At 35.6% G+C, this 21,751-nt stretch overlaps 2 protein-coding genes across 4 annotated transcripts in view; one reads left to right on the top strand and one right to left on the bottom strand.

Annotated features, from left to right (window-relative positions):
* Window positions 1-7,198, top strand: part of LOC132033559 (uncharacterized) — a 29,221-nt gene extending 22,023 nt beyond the window's left edge. For both annotated transcript variants that reach the window (XM_059423566.1, XM_059423567.1), the window contains exons 15-27: window positions 1,026-1,187; window positions 1,268-1,330; window positions 2,185-2,295; window positions 2,384-2,467; window positions 2,562-2,609; window positions 3,079-3,153; window positions 3,541-3,636; window positions 3,897-3,977; window positions 4,054-4,125; window positions 5,391-5,435; window positions 5,522-5,605; window positions 5,707-5,810; window positions 6,180-7,198. In XM_059423566.1, coding sequence (XP_059279549.1) covers window positions 1,026-1,187; window positions 1,268-1,330; window positions 2,185-2,295; window positions 2,384-2,467; window positions 2,562-2,609; window positions 3,079-3,153; window positions 3,541-3,636; window positions 3,897-3,977; window positions 4,054-4,125; window positions 5,391-5,435; window positions 5,522-5,605; window positions 5,707-5,810; window positions 6,180-6,297 — 1,143 coding nt within the window. In that variant the 3' untranslated portion in view covers window positions 6,298-7,198. The remainder of the gene's footprint in view (window positions 1-1,025; window positions 1,188-1,267; window positions 1,331-2,184; window positions 2,296-2,383; window positions 2,468-2,561; window positions 2,610-3,078; window positions 3,154-3,540; window positions 3,637-3,896; window positions 3,978-4,053; window positions 4,126-5,390; window positions 5,436-5,521; window positions 5,606-5,706; window positions 5,811-6,179) is intronic.
* A 1,010-nt stretch (window positions 7,199-8,208) lies between these two features.
* On the bottom strand, window positions 8,209-14,251 carry LOC132033558 (probable beta-1,4-xylosyltransferase IRX9H). 2 transcript variants are annotated; one of them, XM_059423565.1, is made up of 4 exons: window positions 13,293-14,251; window positions 9,380-9,629; window positions 9,054-9,270; window positions 8,209-8,853 (listed from the first exon to the last, which is right to left on the bottom strand). In XM_059423565.1, exons 1-3 carry the CDS (start codon window positions 14,024-14,026, stop codon window positions 9,100-9,102), a joined length of 1,155 nt encoding a protein of 384 aa, XP_059279548.1. In that variant the 5' UTR covers window positions 14,027-14,251; the 3' UTR covers window positions 8,209-8,853; window positions 9,054-9,099. The 2 variants fall into 2 exon arrangements, with proteins under 2 accessions (XP_059279548.1, XP_059279547.1); XM_059423564.1 differs by having other exon boundaries at window positions 8,209-9,270.
* Between the last annotated feature and the right edge of the window lie 7,500 nt (window positions 14,252-21,751).

Here is a 21,751-nt window from a genome sequence, read left to right as displayed (position 1 = left end):
CAGTACAACAACAACAACAACAACAACAACCCAGTGTAATCCCACAACGTGGGGTCTGGGGAGGGTAGAGTGTACGCAGACCTGACTCCTACCAAGGTAGGACGGCTGTTTCCGAAAGACCCTCGGCTCAATAGAAAGCATAAAAAGAGGTCAGATAAGGCCAAGAAATTCAAAGCGATATGGAAATGAAAATAACGAAAGCGACTAAGCCATGATGAAGCAGTTTGCAAAGGGGCAGTAGCTATCACAGATAAAATAAGATTATCACATTAACGTGTTGTTCTGAGTTAAACATTAACAATTGCTTAAAATGGTGTTGGGAAGGCAATCCTGTTTGTCTTGTTTGTTTAAGAACCCCAAATATATTCGTGGACACATCTCAGCTAGTAATATTATTCATTGATAGGACAAAAAATGCGACGTGCTTAAAAGGTATTTTGTTAAGAATTACTCCCTCCATCCCAATGTATGTGACACACTTTCCTTTTTAGTCTGTCCCAAAAAGAATGTCACCTTTCTATAATTAGAAATTTCAAATTTCCCCTTTTACACTTAATGAAATGATTCATAGCCACAGTACTGTCTATGGTTTGTTTTAGACCACAAAATTTTAAAATCTTCCATTTTTTTCTTAAACTTTACGCCTGGTCAAACGGTGCCACATAAATTTGGACAGAGGCAGTATCTTTTAGAGTGGAACTCGTTCACCTTGACTCTATCCAGAGATAATTTTAAAATCTTGGATGTTTTAGATGTGTATCAAAATCCTGAAATGATAAATTAGCTTTTATGTTGCTGTAAGACTAACTTGGTCAGTGAAGTCCAATATATGGATTGAAGAAAGAGAAATTTGTTTTTCTGGACTTCAATAAATTGAGGAGCACTTACCTTCTGAATTTTTTTGTTTAAACTGTTCTTTCTGTACCGTTTCTCCTCTCTATGTTGCTAAATTCTTCTTAAACTAAGAAAAATATCTTTTTTTTTTCTTCATATGAATATTAATCTAAGAAAAGCATGATTATCAGACAGGAAATCAGGAAGCCTCAGTGAGTGGTTCTCAGATCTCAGAGTCAGGATTCCTTGAAAATGATTCTAAGTGTGCAGCATCTGATTCTCAAAGTGATTCAGAGTTGTCTTTAGCTCAAGCACAGCGGCTTATCTCATTATTTTTTGCTCTATGCACCAAGGTTTGGACAATTTGATAAGTACAAACCTATCTGTTGAACGTGCACTTGTGATGATGCTGACTGGGTAACTTTTCTTGCAGAAATTCGGTCTTCTCCACCTTGTATTTGATACCTATGCACGTTCTCCTAGGGCAGTTAAGCAGGTCTGTTTCTTATTGTGCCCATCTTTTACAATACTAATAGCCGACTTAATGGTGATTTTTGAGAGGTGAACTAATCATTCACCCTGATAGAACTATAAATAGGCCAGCAATAATTTCTGTGTCAAATGTTCATTTTTTAAAAAAAAAAATTTCCCTTCTAGTTTTCGCGTATTTCCGGGTGGACAGCCTTAATGGCTGGCGGTATCATTGTGTTTCGCCGTGTCTTTTAATTCTGTATCGTTTCCCCCTTTCCACGCTCTTGGTGAATTTCCTCTACCACCTACCCCTCTCTTTTTGTCCCCCCAAAACTTTGCCAGCCTTCCATCCCTACTCGCTACTCTTGGTCAAGCAAATCACATGAGACTAGAAAGTTTCCCTTAATCTGGCCGTTAATAGAGCTGGGATTACTTGAAAACTATCTTAAACATCAAGGTAATAAGACAAAATATTACCACCACATAACTACCTCTGCATCCTTAACCAGAGGTCTCGGGTTCAAGGGAATGGAGTCACCTTTCTTAAGGGAGTGCTTTACCCACCAAAGAGGGACTTCCCAGCACGAATATGGATTAGTCGGGCCCCAAAGTGGGTACCAGATACCGGGTGGAAACAAAAAATAAGTACGACTATTTGTTTTGATGATAGAATCACGACTTTCTTGAAAGAATATGTAGGATTTTGATGATCTACTCAGTTTATTTTCAAGATAAGCTTTAACGAGGATCTGCATTGCTCTTCAGGAGCACTCTTAACAATTTCTCATTAACTTGTACTGAACTGCTTGTATTACTCTTCTTGTTCTACGCATTTCAGTTTGGTTGACATTCCTTTTATAAATTTTTGACCTGGTACAGGCTGTTCACCGTCATATGCCTGTTCTTATTAGGGCTATAGGCTCTTCATGTACTGAACTGCTTCAGATAATATCTGATCCACCTCAAGGCTGTGAGAATCTTTTGACACAGGTAGGTTCCTAAGCCTCACGTTTTAAATATTGCTTTTCATCTTTAACTCTCTTCTTTATCATGGTGACATTCTTTTGTTCACTGCAAGGTGCTTCAAATTCTCTCTGAAGGGACAACTCCTCCGCCTGACCTAGTTGCAGTTGTCAAGCGGTTATATGAAACTAAACTGAAGGTTTAGCTTCTTCCTTTTTGTTTTCTGTTTTTCCTTGATAGCTCTCAATCAGAAACTCTGCAGTTCCACCAGTGATCCCTAAATTGTTCTGCAGGATGCTAGTGTTCTTATTCCAGTGCTTTCCTCATATTCGAAGAGTGAGGTATTCTTCAGATTTTTTTTTTTTGTACACACATTTTCAGTCCTTTTTTCCCTGTGACCAAATAATGATATGTGATATATCTCCATCTCACTAACCCTGCATGCCATCTCTCTTCCTTTGGTTCTCCGTTTGTTATCCTTTTAACTGGACTATAATATATCACACTATGTCATTTAACTTAGCTGGCTCAGAGGAAGTTCCTGTCTATGTCTAGGATTTTCCTGATAAAGATCGTTGTCTGGTTAATTTGGCAAGCCTTAGGGCTTTGTTGATGTCTAGGTTGTAAATGATCCTTTCTTAAATAAACATTCTATTTGTGAGCAAAGCTATACTTTCCCTTTCTTAAAAAAGTATTTTAAATTTAATGTTTGGATTCCTCCTGATGAGATATTGAAATACTTGTTATCCTTACTACAGCACTTAATTCGGGAAGACTAGCTTTTGATGATTCTTTTATTTTTTGTATTAGGTTCTACCTATTTTCCCAAGGCTAGTTGCTCTCCCACTGGACAAGTTTCAGATAGCCCTGGCTCGGATATTACAGGTTTGATGGAATTTTACTTTCAATAGATGTTTTACTTTTCTGTAGTTTTTAGGTACATTCTGATTTCTGGGTGAATGACTTTTATGCTCATTCTATTTAACCATGATACTCTTCTTATTCATTGCCGTGTTCAGCTCTTTCTTCTGAATGTCGTGCTCATTCAAATTACATTATGCGAGTTTTTTTTTTCTTGGGTAAATTATTTTGTGGTTCTTTAATCAAAGTCCACAAGCACCATTATTGTTTAATAATCAGATGGCAAAAATTCATCACCCGATGCCATTGCTAGTAAAGAATTCCATATTACCTATTGTAATCTGGAACGCGTTTTTCATTTGTTCCGGAGATAGACAAAAAACAAAAGGTCCTTTACTTAATTCATGGCAGGGTTCCGCCCACTCTGGTCCAGCACTGACCCCAGCAGAAGTATTGGTTGCAATACATGATATAAATCCCGAGAGAGATGGCCTTCCACTAAAAAAGGTATGCAATCTTCCAATCTTAAAAGTTTGTCTTTGGTTTGATGGTTGTTGCATGTAAACTTATTGCAGCATGTAGAACTAGAAAATCCATTGATAGCTTGCCCTCAGGTGCTTTGCCGTGTATTTCCTCAATTGCGTGATTCCTTGTTTCGTGTTGAATTCTGTTTTTCTCCCTGTTCCTTACAGATTCAGGATATAGTAAAAATGCCTTGGCAGAATTACATACTGATTTTGTGATACTTTGATGCTATTATCTTTCAGATAACAGATGCTTGCTCAGCTTGTTTTGAGCAGCGGACTGTTTTCACGCAGCAGGTCCTGGCGAAAGCCTTGAGACAGATGGTATGGAAAATCTGCAAATACATAGATAGAGACTGTATGGATAATTTTCTAATCTCTGCAATATTCATTTAATCAGGTAGATCAGACTCCTCTCCCGATGCTATTCATGAGGACAGTGATTCAGGCCATTGACGCCTTCCCTACTCTGGTAAATCAACAGTCTGTTACTACGCTTTTGCTAAAATCAACGTATACTACCAAATAAACAGAAAGATATAAAGCTGAGTATCAGTATGAAGAGGGATCTGCTTAGCTACGAATGATGCCAAGCTATTCTATTACTATGCTTTTGCTAATCCATGCTTGAGGAGAATGTTTTAAATCTTTAGAGATCTGTGCAACTGTCATAAATTTCACCAATGAAACCCTGCAATTGCTCTATATACACCTCATCCAAGAGATCAACATGAAGAAAGACATTCTTGAGGGATATAGAATAGCTATCTCTTAATAGATGGATATAGGAGATTGCATTTGCATAGTTTATTTGCGGAATCTTCATGTCCATTTGTCTTGATGGTTATAGATATAATTTATTAGATTAAATTCTTTGGCATATATCCAAGGCGCCCAGTATAGGAAGGAGAATCCACTGATCATGAGAATGCTTCCTAGGAGAATAGTAAAAGCAGAAAGGGTAAGAGGAGTTTCTCATCTGGCGGCAGAAATATCAACATTTATGTCACTTGATCTGCTTTCCTTGCGCATTCACTATTTCAGATGACAAGCAGTGAAGATTATGTTAAAAGAACATGGTACTGCTGATTATTTTGTTTTAGTGGCAAAGATTATGTTGCCACCTTGAAAGAAACTCAATAATATGCGTAACTTCTCTTTGATGTGCTATATTCCTCTTTGCTTTCTGGAATAATGTTTTGTTTCTTTTGTAAGTGCATGTCCAAATTGGCTACTTCTCTTTTCTCCTGTTCAATAATGTTTACATGCATATACACATAAGTTAAGTCTTAGTTTCGGCCTACCATATTACACGTGAAGGGGCAATGTTGAAGACATAATTAAGTGAATAAAAGCGTGTTCTCTTGAACAACTCAAGCTTTTAGATGAGATGGTCACACACCTCTACACCTTATGTATGTGATTTATTGGTCTTGGGTTTTGAAAACTATAATCCAAGATATGTAATCCGTCCCTTCTCTTTCCTTCTTTCCTTTTGGTGGTTGGGGCGTTGGATTCCTGGATGTTTATGAACTAGGTCTTATATTGTAATAGTACTGCAGAAGCATTTCATCTAGATGTTGATGCAGCTGGGTAGAATTAGAATTTTAAAGTCGACAACAGTATGATGCTAATTGCTCATGGATATTTCTTTGACAGCGCTTCTTACTGAGCATATATTTTGTTTGATGTGGAAGGAATTCAGTCAATTTGACATTATCTTTTTTTGATGTCTAGGTTGATTTTGTGATGGAGATACTCTCTAAACTCGTGATTAGACAGGTATCTACGCTTAGATTCCCTCCCTAATCATGAACTATCATTATTGGTCTACAAGTGAGTGGTCATCCCATCACATGTTGATGCAGGTATGGAGGATGCCAAAGTTGTGGGTTGGATTCCTAAAATGTGTCTCACAAACGCAACCACATTCCTTTCCTGTACTACTACAGGTATTATTTGGTAATTTATATTTTATTTTATATATTGTGCATGGAGGCTCATTAACTTTGTTGCTGTCTTTTGTCTTAAAATGCTTGCATCTTGCTTGCAGTTGCCACCACCACAGCTTGAGAGTGCTCTAAACAAATATGCTAGTCTTCGAAGTCCATTGGTTGCCTTCGCAAATCAGCCAAATGTTAAAACTTCACTTCCTAGGTATATTTTATATCTGATCAACAGTTACGTTTATGTGCCCCCTTGTTAACATCTTCTTTCTCTGCATTATGTCAACCACTTCAATTGGTTTAAGTTAAGTTCTTCACGGCACATGCGCTGCGTCTATTGTTTGAGACATATTAGTCTATGTTTCAGTTATTAAATACACCAAGGTAGAAATTCAGATTGCGTCTTTATGTGAACCTAAAAGAAGAGCTAATTGCATAAGTTGTCACCAATCTATGTCACATACACTGTTTAATATGCTCAAAAAGTTTCCTCGTGATTTACTTATCCGAAAAAAGAAATCATGATTTTTATAAATCAACTAGTCTTTGTGGTCACTTGAGTGGTTTGGCATTGTTGCAGATCAACCTTGGTACAACTTGGTCTTTTTAATGAACCAAGCTTGCAGCAATCACATCTCTCATCTACTGTGCGTGCCTCAGAGACGGGTGCTTCCGTTCATGGAACAACATTAACGTGATAGTGCAACTTCTTAAAGCTGAGGAAAGAATCAGTGGAATACACCTAGGCACCATTACTACTGCAGCCCCTCATTACAACAATGTGCTATGATTCTCCAGGGTCTGCGTACATTGTGGCTAGGATCTGCGCCCCTTAGAAGTCGGGCACAATCTGCTGGCAACAAGATGGCTCATGGGATGGCAGTGCCCAAAAGATTATGAGGAGAAATCTCCCTTTGGAAAATGTATCATAAGATGTCAATTTCCCTCGCGGTCTCTTATCAGCTATCCATTTGTCATTCATTAATTTGTTGCTTTAAATGTCTGCCTGCAGGCATCTGTTGAGGTGTCTGGCTTTATGTAGTAGCATAGCTGGTAGGTCAGGTTCTTTTTAGCCTTTTGTATGAGGGAGGCGAGCCGGAAGTGTGTAATTGTACTATAGTTTTATAGCCCCAACCCACTTCCCCCTCCCCCTACCCACTTGCCTCGCTTTTGGTTCAAGTAAATGGGTTCGCTTAAGGAAAAAGGATAAAGAAAAATTAAAGGATGCCACTTTCTAGTTTCTTCAGAGAAGCTCTCTGAGGAAAAGATTAAAAGAAGAAAACAAGAGTTTATTGGTGAATGGGTGGCTGATGTGGAACTTTTTTTAAAGGCAAATTGACCGATGATTAAGTTATTGAGCTGTAAAATTTATATCCGGTAGCCAGTTCTAGGATCAGTGATTAAACCAGTGTTAGAAATGTAACTGGAAAGTAGTAAGTTTTCAGTCGCAGAAACCTACCTGCCCTTATTAGCTTCATATTCTCTGTTTTTCTGGACAATATTCTAGAGTTTCATTTGTAGGAATTGAAACTTCACGAAAGTCTTGGAGTTCTATTTTTGCTATTTGTTTTATTTTAGGAAGTTACAATTGTTAGTTTATTAAGTTTCTCAATTTGATTATGTTCATGGAATTTGAACATATACATTGCTGAATTATTCCATTGGTGCCTATAAATAGGTCTAGCGTAGCATATAGAATATTTATTTACTTGAAACAGGCTTACTTTGGAGATTTAGAGTACTAATATAGTGAAATAGGATAAAAAAAATTATGTTAGCAGCATCGATCAATATCTGTTCCTCGATAAAGACTCACCTCCAACAATTTCAGTAACTTAATAGCTCACATCTATTTTCGATTGGAAATACGACCGTAGCTCTTGTACTCGTCTTGCCAAGTGAGAATCTTTTCGACTGTCTTGGGTTTCTTACACTTCTCTCGTCAGGTGAATAGTCCAAAGTGAATTCTCAAAAACAGTCTCGAGTTCAGAAGGAGATAGTTTAAAGTTTCAGTAAACTTGTCCATAGTGCCTTTATCAACGGTTTAAAATGTGTCTTTTTATCTATTTATTTCATTTGAACGTTCCTCTACACACTGCCGGCCTGTCATAAGTTACATCTATATTATGCCGCAAAATTTTGCTCGGTGATTAGTTTTATTCAATGCAAAATCAGTTGAGTTAGATGCTCTCTGCCTCTGAAAATCCTGTATTTACAATTCAGCTAAGGTAGAGCAAAGCCTCTTTCGTCATTGACCATTTACTTGAATTTGTGACGGCTGTAAACGACAGTATGTAGAATACAGCATAGACAAATCAGGGTCGTTTGCGCTAAGTAAATTAGGGAGAGCGGCAACAGCTTGTGATATGTTGAAAAGCCCTAACAACTTCACTATTCCTAAGGTACTATTGGACATTTCAAACGTCAGGGATGGGCCAGGTCTCTTTTATTTTACAAATTCACCTAGGATATCGTCTCAAACAAAGGCTTGTGTTTCAACAGTCGACTCCAAAGAAAAATTGAAGTTGGTAGAAGTGAATTTCACGTACAAAGTACAAACCTGTATAAGTAAAATTCAATGGCTCAAATTTAATTTGCAAAAACTTTATGCAATGAGAACCTTTGCACATCAAGGGAAAAAAAATGCAGGTCATGTATAATAACTGTTCTGTCAGAATCAGAATTGTAAAAGATTACAATTTGAACTGAGCGTCACTTGCTTCCTGCTTCCCAGGATGATAATCCACAGCCATTCAACTCTACAGCACGCACGCATTCCGCCTTTAGTGACAGCAGTGGCATCCAATCTTGCAATGGAAATTGAAGACACCACACCCCTCACCTTGGAAAAAGTAGCAAAACTCCAAAACTCCACAACACAAGGACTTTTGATGTGGTCAAAGAATATTTTTGAGAAAATAAAAAAGAAAATCAATTACTCTTTTCTTTATAGCTATCCTGTCTTTCAAGGCATGCATTGCTGCTTCGACTTTGGCACTCAAGTAATTCCCAGATCAGCTTGAAAATGATAGCTTCCTATTGGGATTATAGCACTGGCCTGTCAAACAGAATTGCAGCTGAGGCGCTTTCTTTTTTTCTTTGGTCAGTCAAACTAAATATGGACACACAATCGCAGAAACAACAATAATTCCAAAAAGCTCTCTGAATTTTAGCAACAAAAAGGCTTTGGTATGAGATACAGAGTGCCTTAACCACCATGATATGAAATGCTACAGTGGATATTGTTCGGTGTCCTAGGAAATGCACAAGTGATTAAACATAAACAAATATGTTCCAAAGAGGGAGCAGGGAGAATGAACCTTTTCATTCTGGGACTAAAATTTTGGTGATGTTAATTAAGAGAAGCTATTCCTCACCCCACCAATCCCTACTCGTTTTGCGTTTGGCTCTTTCTTTACAAGACAAGGGAAGTTGTAGGTTTAGATGCACTGACCTCCTTCATGGACACCAGTTAGAGACTTTGCACCTTGCTTGTGTCCTCATGTGGTAGAGAAAACGGCATCAAGGTTCTTTTGAAGCAGCCAGCCTCTTGGATAGACAAGTCCACGAGCTTCCAGATGAAGGTGCCAATTCAATACCCTTGAGCAACCAGGAGGGATAGCCTCCATTTGGCTTTCGTCTTCAACAATTTGTTCTATGAAAGTGGTCTCCTGCAAGTAATCACTGTGAGTACATTGCCAACTTCAACCTGTTCACACAAACCTCTATCCCCAAAGTAAGAAATCAAGGATTTAAAAGGAGGAGGAATATGATGCGTACTTGGAAACCCTCCTTCACCTTGTCCAACTGTCGAATGGGATCCGAAGTTGGTCGATGCCATTTCTTTGGATCCCATAATATAGTGCTATTGAAGGCAAAGCCAGACATATCGACATGAAATCTTCTAAGTTGCTTACTCTTCTCATTAGTGTGCCACCCAATAACTTGACTTCCATTGCACACAGGACCCTCCAGTACTGCTTTGCTTTTGCTTTGTGCCAGCATAGCAACAGGCCAGGTGCCAAAACGACTATAAAGAGGAGATCACAAGAAAATAGAAGCAGATTAGAAAAGAAAAGACAAAAAAGAGAATGTTCCAACAATGACGTCAAACCTGCAAAAATAATTATGCTCTCCTTCAACTTCTAGCATCTAAAAACAGTCATAATCACAGGAAACGACACACATAATACCTCTCATACCAACAATGACATAGAAAGTTACTCATGTCCTAGTTCAACCATTTTACTTCACCATGCTTCATAGATAAGTGCGAGCTTCACTGGTACTTCACCAGAAGTGTGTCCAGAAGTGGATATAAGTTTATTTTATTGAATAATTGTGCTTACTTTAGTATAAAAAAAAGTGCTGTAGCATCTTTCCACAACAAATTTAAATAGCATGGAAGAGTCTAGGATGAGTCTACTTTGTTCAAGGGAAGTGTCCAGGATCTGGGAACAAACAAATAAATTAGTTACTTCAACACTCAGGAAGAATCTGAATTCATGCAGAACTCTAAGCATGGTAATCTGTCACTGCAAAAGCTCAATCCTTCCAGCAAGCCTGTTAGATGATTCTATTCGAGTAAATGCTACACTGTCGATTCAAAATACAATAAAGATATCTTATGTTGCATTGGTTTTTATTATACCTTTCCAGCAGCACTCGCTGGTCCTCACGAAGAAGGAATAGTGTTTATTTTTTATTTTTTATTTTATCAGATGTCCCCGAAGGGACGCGAAGAAGGAATAGAATATGACTAAATCATGGACAAAAAGAATCTGTTGGCCATTGCTGAGGAAATTCTCCAAGGTTTATCGAACATATTTCAGCAAAAGTAATGAAAGAACAGGGGCACAAGAATTACTGTTCAACCTGTCACTGCTCAAGCTACAGTATATTAGATTTTATTTATTTTGCTAATGTCATGGATTGCTGCCAGTGCAAGCAGAAAGCTTATATTTTCTTCGGATAATGACAGCACTGAAGTTAGAAGGATCCAAGGATTGGAGGTGGCGTTCTGGGGGGAACACAGTAATGATCATTAACTTTGCATCTTATGGGAGAGGAATACACAAATATTCAAAAGTCTAAGAAGATTAATTGAATTGTCTTCAAACAAGGATTTGAGGAAGCAATAAAATTTGGAAACCTCAATTTGCTGCTCGTTAGACTTGTCAATTGTGGCAGAGAACCAACCATCTTATCCTCCAAAAATTATGTCGTTGGAAGAATTTCATGAGCTTTCCGGCAAGAATTACAGCCACCTGTGAGATTGTTTTTAAATAGAGGGGACATGTTTACCATTTAAGAGTCATTCTTGGGTTACATTGTGGGAAAAGTTGGGAATTAAACTGATCTATTTCTAACACAGTTCCTGATGGCCAAAAGGAAGTTGTTGGGCGGAAGTATTTGTAACCTACTTTATTACATGGTAGGTGATCACACAAAGAATGGAGTTTAAGTTTGCTCAAGGCTGAAATTGTGTAAAATGAGGATGCAACAGAGTGACCAAGTTTTCGACTTACTAATAGAAGGTAAGATTTCCTAAGGAATCTTATCACAACTTTTAGGTCGAAGAAAATTGGTCCATGTTAAAGCATTAAAGAAGATCATATCAAATGCTAATGCCCAGGAATTTGCCTAAAGGTCTGAAAAATAGTCCAATCTTTAAATTACCAATTGAATGAATTTAATCCAATAATATCTGAGAACAGCTCCCTACATTGTGGGATTTCACTGGGTATGTTGTTGTTGTAATATCTGAGAACAGCTGCAAGATCAGTATGGGATGAGCATAACCTAGAACTTTAGGGACAAGGCTCAAGAGTATTGAATTTGAAAGAAGTAAGTTCTTGAAGCAGAAAGTTCTATCATCTTTTCCTCATTATGCAAACAAAGCAACCAGAAAATACTTGGATCTCAGAGGTAGAACTCCAGAAATTGGATCTGAGCATGTATGAAGAGTTTAAATAAGAACTATCATGAGATCCAAGAATTTTCAACATGGAGGAGCTGATGCAGGAAGAATAGAGAAGAATCAGAATGCTGCAATTACTAAATAACTTCTATCTTGAATAGGGAGTGGGCAAAGACACGCAACTTCTGCTTTTGGGGGCACAAAATCACGTACTGAGCTTTATTCTCGAATCGAGTAGCATTCCAAAAAAATGCATTGCCTCTTTCAGTGAAGAAGACAACAGCCTAGCGTTAACATTCCTGACCCATGTTCGACATGAATATACTATTTCCCAGGAGCATCAGGAGTAGTTACTGACTTGTCTAGTGTGCTTTTTAATCAGTACTGACTTGTCTAGTCTATGTTGTTATTTGAGCTTAAATTGTATTATGGATTTAATTCCTAGACCTATAGTTGGTTCAGGATTTTAGAATCTAGTCATTTCTTTTTCAATAACTACTTAGAATATGAGTTCTAGTTTTCTAGGATATGGGTCGGGCTTAGACTAGCTATGTATAGATAGTATTACATTGTAGAAACCATCTCTTATTTCAAATATTACTCATTCAGTTATAGCAGGGAAGCTCTTGTCTCTGGCATATTATTTGCACCTCTCTAGGTTGAGATTTAGCTTCCTTAATCCTCCTTTGCAAACTGCTTTTACTGGAAGTTATGGGAACCTATGGCTATAAACGAGGACTCTTACAATTATAAATACAGTATATTTTTTATAAGGGTTCCGATTGTTGACTATGATAGCAAGCATGCCATACTAATTATGATAATAAAATGTAGTATGACATTTATATTTCAAAATAACAAGAAAAAAGTGGAAAATTATTAATAAGGAAAGTATTTGGACTCTCAGAATAAAGATGGGAAGATTAGCTGTTTCTTTTAGACCCCTTGAAAAGAAGATAAAGTAGATGAAGGCATCACAAGGATTTTCTATGAAAAAAGTGAATGACAAAAGAAGTGGATGAGAAGTGAAATCAATGTATCAACATTAGGGATCGAGCAAGCAATCTTAAGTTGGAAGGGGTGATTTTGCAAAGGTAAATCACTGCCCTTAGCATCTACAAAAGAACGGGTGGAAGAAGTCCAGTGCTAGTTACTTCTTTATCTAACTTCCTTCTCTGTTCTCTTATTTGAATTGAAGGAACTCTACTAAAAAAGGTTGAAGCACATCTGTCCAACCAAGTGCTTGAAGTACATCTCTGTCAATCCAAGCTTTTTCTTTGACATCAATTAAGAACGAACAAGCACATAACCCCACTAATGATGAACATGTTGCATCTGGTGGGCATGATAGAGTTGAAGCTCTTCTAAAAGTCAATCATCCAAAGCGCATAATTCTTTTTGTCCACTAATCAAAATGCACACAATCTATATTTTACCAGAAGAAGGGGATTCCATTATTCACTAACAAGGTGGTCATTTTCTCAGCTTCTAATCTAAGGACTGCCATCTTGAAGAAGGATTGAGATAATATTTGAAGTCCAAAAATCACACAACCAATGGTCGAATCTACAACTGTCCTTTTTAGAAGCTATGAAGAGTGATAAACAGAGAAGGATATCAGGAAAAAGAATTTGTTAGCTCCAGACTATGCACCTATTTATCTACTTGAATATCTACATAAAGCACATGACATGACATCATCCTAAACAACGTTCACAACAGGATAAAACAAAGACAAAGTCATGTAAACAAGAATGATGAAATTCAACTTACTTGATCGATCTAATGCTCTCAAACAACTCAAGCGAGTAGATATTATCATCATCTGCAAAGTAAACAATTCCATCAAGCCTATGACGTTCAATATGCTCCAACGCAACATTCCTCTGATGCACCCCACGGTCTTTTATATCCGTCATATTCTTAGAACACACCAAATGCCGATACATAACTCCCGTCTTCCTCAAAATATCCGCAGTCTCTACAGACGCCGCATTCATCTCAACCACAATCCACAACAAAGGCGATTTCACGAGCTTCAACACCTCACTCAATCTATTAAGATAATACCCTTGAAGCGCCCTATTATAAGTCGGTGTCACCACAATCAACAATTTCCTCGGTACAACATAATCAAACTTCACCACCTTCACTTCAGGTAATTTAACCGAGTTAACCACAACACTGTTCTCAGGTCTCGGTATTACCACATCTTTCATCTCCTCCTTCTTAACATTAAACGAAAAATCACGGCTTCTCACATCATCATCAAAATTACCACCAAATGGTGCCATACCTAATACAAACCCTAACACAAAAAATATCAAACACCTATAGAACAACTTCTTCCTACTAGATATGTAATTTTTTCGCGAATATAGTAACGATGAGCTTTTGCCGTTAATAATGAGCTGCTTATGAGATGGCGATTGAACTGAATATTGATTTCCATTCTGAAAATGCCGTTCGCTATTATTCGGTGACAATGTTCTTCGAATCGACGCCATTGATTAAGTCGAAAATACTCCTATTTACATCAACAAATACGTAATTAACCAGAGCTTAACGTAGAACAAACAATGTAAAGAATCATACCAGTATAGATGATTGAGTTTGAAGTGAAACTTTACAAATGATTACACTGAAACCCTAGAAATACCAACAGAGCATATTTTTCTGAATCAATGTTTACGATGAATCAAATCTGCTTGACTTGGTTAAAAAAATGAATGAAATCTGTACTGAAACACTGCAATATTTCAGCAAAAACTTCAGAGATTCCACGTGTCAGATTCAGGAGAATTCAGTGAAATTATTCAAAATTCCGGTGAAATGCCAGCTAAGCAGTACAACCGAAGATTCAGTTTGAAGCGAAACTTCGCGAAGCACAACTGAAACCCTAGAAATACTTTCTGAATCAATGTTTATGACGAATCAAATCTGCTTGATTTAGTTTTTAAAAAAATGAATGAAATCTATACTGAAACACAGCACAATTTCAGTAGAAACTTTCAGGGATTCCACGTGTCAGAATCGGATAAATTCAGTGAGATATTTTCAGTGAATGGCAGCTAAGCAGATAATATTTTTCCGGTGAAATTTGAGTGTCGGCTGAGAAAAGAGTTTAGTGGCGGCCGTTGAGGCATCAAGTGGGATGGGTGCCAGATAAGCAGAGCTGGGTGTTGGTTGAGGCTAACGTGAGCCAGGTTCGTGGGCCCGTATTGGAAACTGACGCGTGGCTTGTTGTTTCATGGGGAAGCAGCATTGTTATTATTGTCGGACAGAAAATTACTATTCACTCTAATTAATCAACCTGACCACGGCTTTCTTTAACACATTGTTTTGGACCGTCTGGTGAGGTTAATCATGCATGTTATTATGTTTAAAATCTGATACACACCGTACAAGAACGGTCAAGTCCATCACTAATAGAAACTGGGAAAATTTAGTGAATTCTTGTAAGCGGTTGTACATATGTATAGGTAGATAACCTCACTTTGTGGATTTCATTGGGTATTTTATTGTTGTTGGCGGTGGTGGTGGTACATATGTACATGAATGGTCACTGGCTATTAGACCTTTGAATTCACAAGCACAAAGTTGGAACATAAAAATTTATAGGGGAAAAGGTTTCATAATTTTTGGAAAAAATTTAAAAATATCTTCTTCTTTTGTTGTCGGTGGTAAAGGTTTCAAATATATGTACATGAATGGTCACTTCCATCATTTAGACCTTTGAATAATAACCCACAAGCACAAAGTTGGAACATAAAAATTTATAATTTGTTACGAAGAATGATTGATGTTTTGATAATAAAGAGCTAGGCACAAAAAACAACTACATAGAGTCCATCATTGACCTCTCCTTGTTTTTTTTTTTTTTTTTGATAATAAATAGCTAGGCACATAAAACAACTACATAGAGTCCATCATTGACCTCTCCTAACAACTACATAGAGTCCATCATTGACCTCTCCTTGTTTTTTTTTTGGAGTCGCGTCGATTAATTTGGAGTCGCGTGCATTGGGGAAGCGCTTCCTAACAAAAAAAATTCACACCTAGATCTTGAATTCAGGACCTCCGATTAAAGATAAGCAAATCCTATCCATCTTACCAATTCTTAATTGTAAATTGACTTCTTTCCCTCTCTTTCTTACCGCATGAAATTTACAAACATCAATTAAAACATCTTAATGTATAAAAGCAGTTGTGACGTTTGCTTGATACAAACAAAAGCCGCATATAATGTGAATAACCCTAACATCATCAAAATTTACTAATTGAACTAGAGAGAGTGAGATAATGATCTTGTAATTAATAACTTGACCAGTAAAATGACTGTTAGATATACCTTGTTGAGGTACGAGGTAGGCGTGCATACTTATGGTTTATGATTCAATTTGATTTTTGAGAGTTTTGTAAGTCTTACACTAAAATATAAAGTATGATATGCAAAATGAACCTTCGGAAAGGTATTCAGTGGATGATGATAGCATGCAAACTACAATGCTGTTATTAATCAATTTGACACCTCTAGTTGTGTTATATTTGAGACCGATGTAAGGACCAGTTTCTATGATCGACTGCAATGGTTGTATGTGGCGGCAGTCATGCGGGCGCATTCGTTTCTCGCCGAATTTTCTGAAAAGTAGTTCGTTTCCTACATGGAAAAGTGGTCCGATTACTATTGGGTTTAGGGCTTCGCAGCCTATATATACATGGTATTCTTCCATAATTATGTATCATGTAAATACATCTTCTTTCATTGAATATTAAGAATGATGACGATCGTGATTTTAGAATTTTGACGTTAAAATTTTTTGTTCTTTTTTTTCGTTATTATTGATCTAATTCTTATTGTCTCATAACAGGTCATTATCTCGAGTCGAGCATTTTACTTAAAATCAACAAAGTTAAACTATTTCACTCAGTAAAAGGTAGTTGTTTATGTTACCAAAAGCTTAGGCTCTTTGGGTGACAACTAATAGTCAACATGATTCAGACTACTACGGTTTGATTGAAATAATTTTGGTATAAGATTTTGTATTGCTTTACCTATTGTTTGGGTTGAAGTATAGTTCGTCGATTCAATATATCTTGATGGGATTTTTCGAGTAGGTAGCGAGAAGACTAGTAGTATCAACTAAATCATTATTCGGATTTTTTATTTTGTTTTAAGACCCCATCGATGAAAGAACAAACCGAAAAATAGTAAATTTGATGAATACTCATTTTATACCATCTCATCTTTATCACACTTCTTTATCTTCCAATTCATTATCTTTGAATTATAAAGAGCTAATCATACTGCTCTAAACTCATCTCATGGAGAAAAAAGCAAAATCTAGTTATTTGTCACCACCCGGTAAGCTAACCGTATCCCAAACCTATATAGGTGAATAAGTAAAGGCAAGCAGTTCCTTGAGTTTGTTCGTCAAGTCAATAGCTCTTGCAAATATAAATGTGGAAAAATTCATATTCAGACTATCAAGATTGACTAAATAAAAGGTTAAAGAGAATAACTTTATGAAATTCTCTCATTTCTAAAGTTGCGCAAGGTGCTTCACGAGTAAGTCTGGACGGAGTTGTTTCAACTCTTGGGTTGGGAGTTGCACTTCTCCATGAGTTCTCACTTACAGACGGATGGTCAAATTGAGAAGGTAAATGCCACATTTGAGTTCACTTGGGCGCTTTTCTCAAGTCATTTATCGACACCTTCAATTTTATTAAGTTTTAAAAATAAATTCATATTTTACACGTTATATATCTATATGTAAGTATAGAGAACCAAATAAGTGCTTTACGTTATATTGCTTGCATTACTAATTAATTTCTGTATACATATTTTTTTCTTAACCAAACCACTCGTTAGGACAGTGAATCTCAAACTTCTTGAGTAAAGGTCTTCATTTCCAGGCTCATTGTGAACTTGATCTATCAAACTTTCGGATAAATTGCATCTCATTCTTTTCGGTTATTGAAAAGAATATATAACAAGGGCAGCAAAAGTAATTCAAACATCTCGCAACAATTTAACTTCGTCGTCGTTCAGCTTCAGCTGATGAATTATTGTGTCTATTCGCACACCAACTATTTTATGGGGAAGAAATTATAGTACAGAAATGCTATAAATAACCTTTATTTTATTAAGTTCTTGAGAGGTTTTAGTAAAAATCAATGCATGTATCTATTTATATGTATATTTATAGTATTATAAAATGAGATAGGTTGGAGCAGCAACTATATGAGGGGCTGAAGTGTATAGAATGACTCTTGCATGCACTGTCTATCACATTTGGCAAGAAAGGAACAACCGAATTTTCCGAAGGAAACAGAGGACTAGCTACCAGTTGATCAAAACTATTATTCAGGAAATCTTCTGCAGAGGAAGCAGGTGGCCAAGGTATCAAAACACTTAGAAAAGTTGAACTTCTATCCCTAAAGTTCTGGACTGGTTAATGGTAAAAGGGTAGATAGATGCTGTAGAAGTTTAGTATTCAGATCAACTTGGGGCTGACGTCCAAGTGATCTTTCTGGTTTATGCTTTGTACATTCATCACTTTGGTTAATAAAGATCTTTATTTACCAAAAAAAAAAAAAAAATCATGAATATTCTGAGTCAAATGTTGATAGACGAAAATAATACAGTACCTTATGGTCCATAAACATATACTCCCTCCGTCGCATATTAGTTGTTCATATTACTCTAAATATCCGTCCCAAAATACTTGTCCATTTACAAAATCAAGATAGAATTAATTAAGTTTTTCCTACTTTGCCCTTAACATTAATTATTTTTTTAAGTAATCAATATTAATTAGAGTGCAATTAATTGGAGAGAGGTAAGAGTAATGTAGTAAAAATACACTTTTATTTATGATTCCTTAAAGGGCGTGTAAAGGAGAAAGTGGACAAGTAATATGGGAAGGAGGGATTACGTTTATTTGGTGACATTATTGTACAAAACCGTTCATGGAATATTTACGGTTGTCTTTCCCTCCGGATCAAAAAGATCATCCACTTAGCCTTTTTTTTTTTTTTTTGGTCAGAAAGAGTGTCCACTTATCAAATCAAGAAAGAATTAATCTTATTTTTTGTATTTTCCACTATTAAGTGTTATGTGATCAAATCACAATACCTATATAATTAGGGGCAGTTTAGTCAAGTTACCTATTTTTTTCTGGGAGTTAATTTTTTCTTAAGGGGTGCGCAAATGACTAAGTGGACATCTTTTTGATCCGGAAGGAGTACCAAATAATTATTTTGGTGTATATATCAAATTATTTTGACATTTTCTAGAGTCAACTTCTTCAGATTCTCATACACGTATCACATTTTCCAAAACTAATTTTCACAATTTCTATGTTCTATCTTATCGTTTTCGTTTTTGCAAATTCAACTTTTCAAATTCCTAATTAATGAATTGTAGATGCAACTTTTTAGTATCTTATAAATACAAAATTATTTTAAAATAATTTCAGGAGATAGACATAGTAGTATTTATAATCTGAAAATATTTAAATAGCTATCGTCAGACCAGCTATATAAACTACAAGTGAAATGATCTGCGCTTCGCGCGATAGCTAATAAAAATCAAAATATAATATAATATTAATGTCATAATAGTTCATTTACAATCATCACGTGTGAATTTGAATAAGAGAGAAAGTAGTGGAAAAGAGAAAAACAATAATGTTAAAATTAAGGGATGTAAACAAACGTCCATCGTTTTCTCTCTTCTTATCTAAGGCCTTTTTTTGTATTTTGTTTCTTAGCGTGAAACCTTCTTCAAAGTTCCATCTAATGCAGCCATGATGTGTTTTAAGTTAATTTTGCCGCGCTTATGAAGGAAAAAAAAGGGATGATTAATTAAAAAATATCATGTTTTATAATAAGAATCACGCTTGACTAATTAAATAATCAACCTAAAAAAGAAATGTCATTTATGAAGTTAAAATGTCCAACAACATTAAATATTTTGGTTATTTATTGTCCATTATTTTGTTACACGGTAAGGTTTTGTTATCCATTGTTGGTACATATTTATCGCACTTTATTTGCATAAAGAGGATAAAATTCTTTCACTCCCTCACGTTATTTATCGCACCGACAACTATGGAATCATTAAAGTCTTATCAAATTTTACTTTAAAAATCCCAAAAGTTCAAGTCAAGAAACTCAAAAAAATTACCTTACTTCTCATTGAAACGTATCGCCAACGTAACATAGCATAGGGTATGGTGATATTTTGTTTTTCCTCTTAATCCTCCTTTTCTTTTCTTTTGCTTTTTTTAAACTTTCTCTTATTTTTCTTAAATTTATCCATTAAAAAATTCAGTTATCCCAATTTTAAAAATACTATTACGACAACTAATGCACCTATATTAATTATATTATAACAACTCAATATACAGTACCTTGCTCCTTTTATTTTGTACTTACTCATAAGTTACTGGTTGTATTTGCTTTCATAGTAAAAATTATTATCCCCTCCATTCCGAAATAATTGAATTTGGGGTCTGGCACATTCATTAAGAAATCTAATTAATGACATTAATGAAAGTATCATTTGACCAAATTATCCTATGTCTTTGCCTAAACTTTTATTAAAGGTTGAAATAGTTAGTATTTAGGATTTGAAAAAACTATTAAAAAGAAGGGTAGTTTTGGAAAAATTTAATTACTAACTTTTTAGACGTTGAAAATTCACTTATTCACTTATTTTGGACGAAAGAAAAAATCTCAAAAATTCATATATTTTGGAATGAATGGAGTATGAGTTTTCATAATCTCAATTTTCAATGTCATTGATAAAATCGTTGCAGACATGCAGTATTTCCAAGGTGGTAGAAGGTGAAAGCTTATTTACAATCATGACTTGTGACAAAAGAAAGTTATCTATTTAGTGTGACATTGCTAAATTATTTTAGGTAAAGAATAATCCAATTTCACCTATTGTTATACTCCATTTTACAGTGTTGTGCTTTTAGTAAAACTTACTATCTTCATTAATTTATCATTGAATATCCCAACTCTGTCATATTTTACTCACTTAATTTAGTATGACTTTCGGTAGAGTATATTTACAAATATCAAACTCAGTTATCAAGGTAAAAAAATTAGAAATAACATGCAATTCATTCATGAGTCTTATATCGATTTTAAAGTAAATCACGTAAACTTGAAATTTCTCTGGTAAATCATTTCTCAAATGATCGCCTTCATAGTCTCAAAGAATGAAATCCATGCCAGTTTTTAATTTCTATTTTAATTTCTACTATTTCTTTCTCTAAATCTGAGAGATTTAACAAAAGATATTGAACCGGGATAAGAGAAAGAAAGGATGCAAAAGTGAAGTGGAAATGAACATTGCATAATTAAAGAGGAGGACAAATCACAAAATATTTGTAATAGAAGAGGAAAAATTATTTCTTCATTAACAATACAAAACTGATGTTAATGTAGAATCAAAACTACCATATATTTACCACAAATTGAAACAACACCATGGAAAAAGCTTGTCACCATCAATAGTAAAAGAGCTACAGTAACATTTTTACATACTTGATACTATCAAACAACTACTATACAATCAAGCCCACCCGAGAAAAATCGATAAATTAAATATACCCAAAGCTTAGAAGTGTCGTGTATTGGCTTGAGAGTAGATGGTATTTCTCGTCTATTTGAATCCTTTTTTCATTTTATACATGAATAAGATCTCATAAAATAAAATTCACAATTGTGAAGAATTACCGTACTTTTTTCCTTGATCCCTTGATGACCAAGACAATAGAGAAAAACACACACCCTCTATCCTCACCCTCTATCCTCACAATATGCATCCCCAACCACTGTCAAAAAGAAAAGAGTTTGAACCACCGCTCACTTCTAAATCCAAATACAATGCCTCTATTTGTAAGACTACAATATATGGAATAGCAAATGATGCCATGAACATGGTCTATTAATTCGGGGTTATGGCAATAAAAAGTTGCGGGAATAATAGAAATAAAGGTCATTAAGTTTTTACATTAAGAATATGAATTAATGGAGAAGTAATAATTGACAAATTTATTCTTGTACAATAAAAATTAGAGAAGTAGGAAAACTTGTCAAAAAAAGGTCAAAAAAGATGAATAGAAATGGAGGCCATAGAGAGATGTCACGTCACCTTATCTATCCCTAACTTTATACTACATGTAGATATAGATTGTACTATCAAGCAGTCA

This window comes from Lycium ferocissimum, chromosome 10, assembly GCF_029784015.1.
Source record: "Lycium ferocissimum isolate CSIRO_LF1 chromosome 10, AGI_CSIRO_Lferr_CH_V1, whole genome shotgun sequence".
In the NCBI taxonomy this organism is placed as follows: Eukaryota; Viridiplantae; Streptophyta; class Magnoliopsida; order Solanales; family Solanaceae; genus Lycium; species Lycium ferocissimum.
This window is presented reverse-complemented; position numbering and strand designations above follow the sequence as displayed.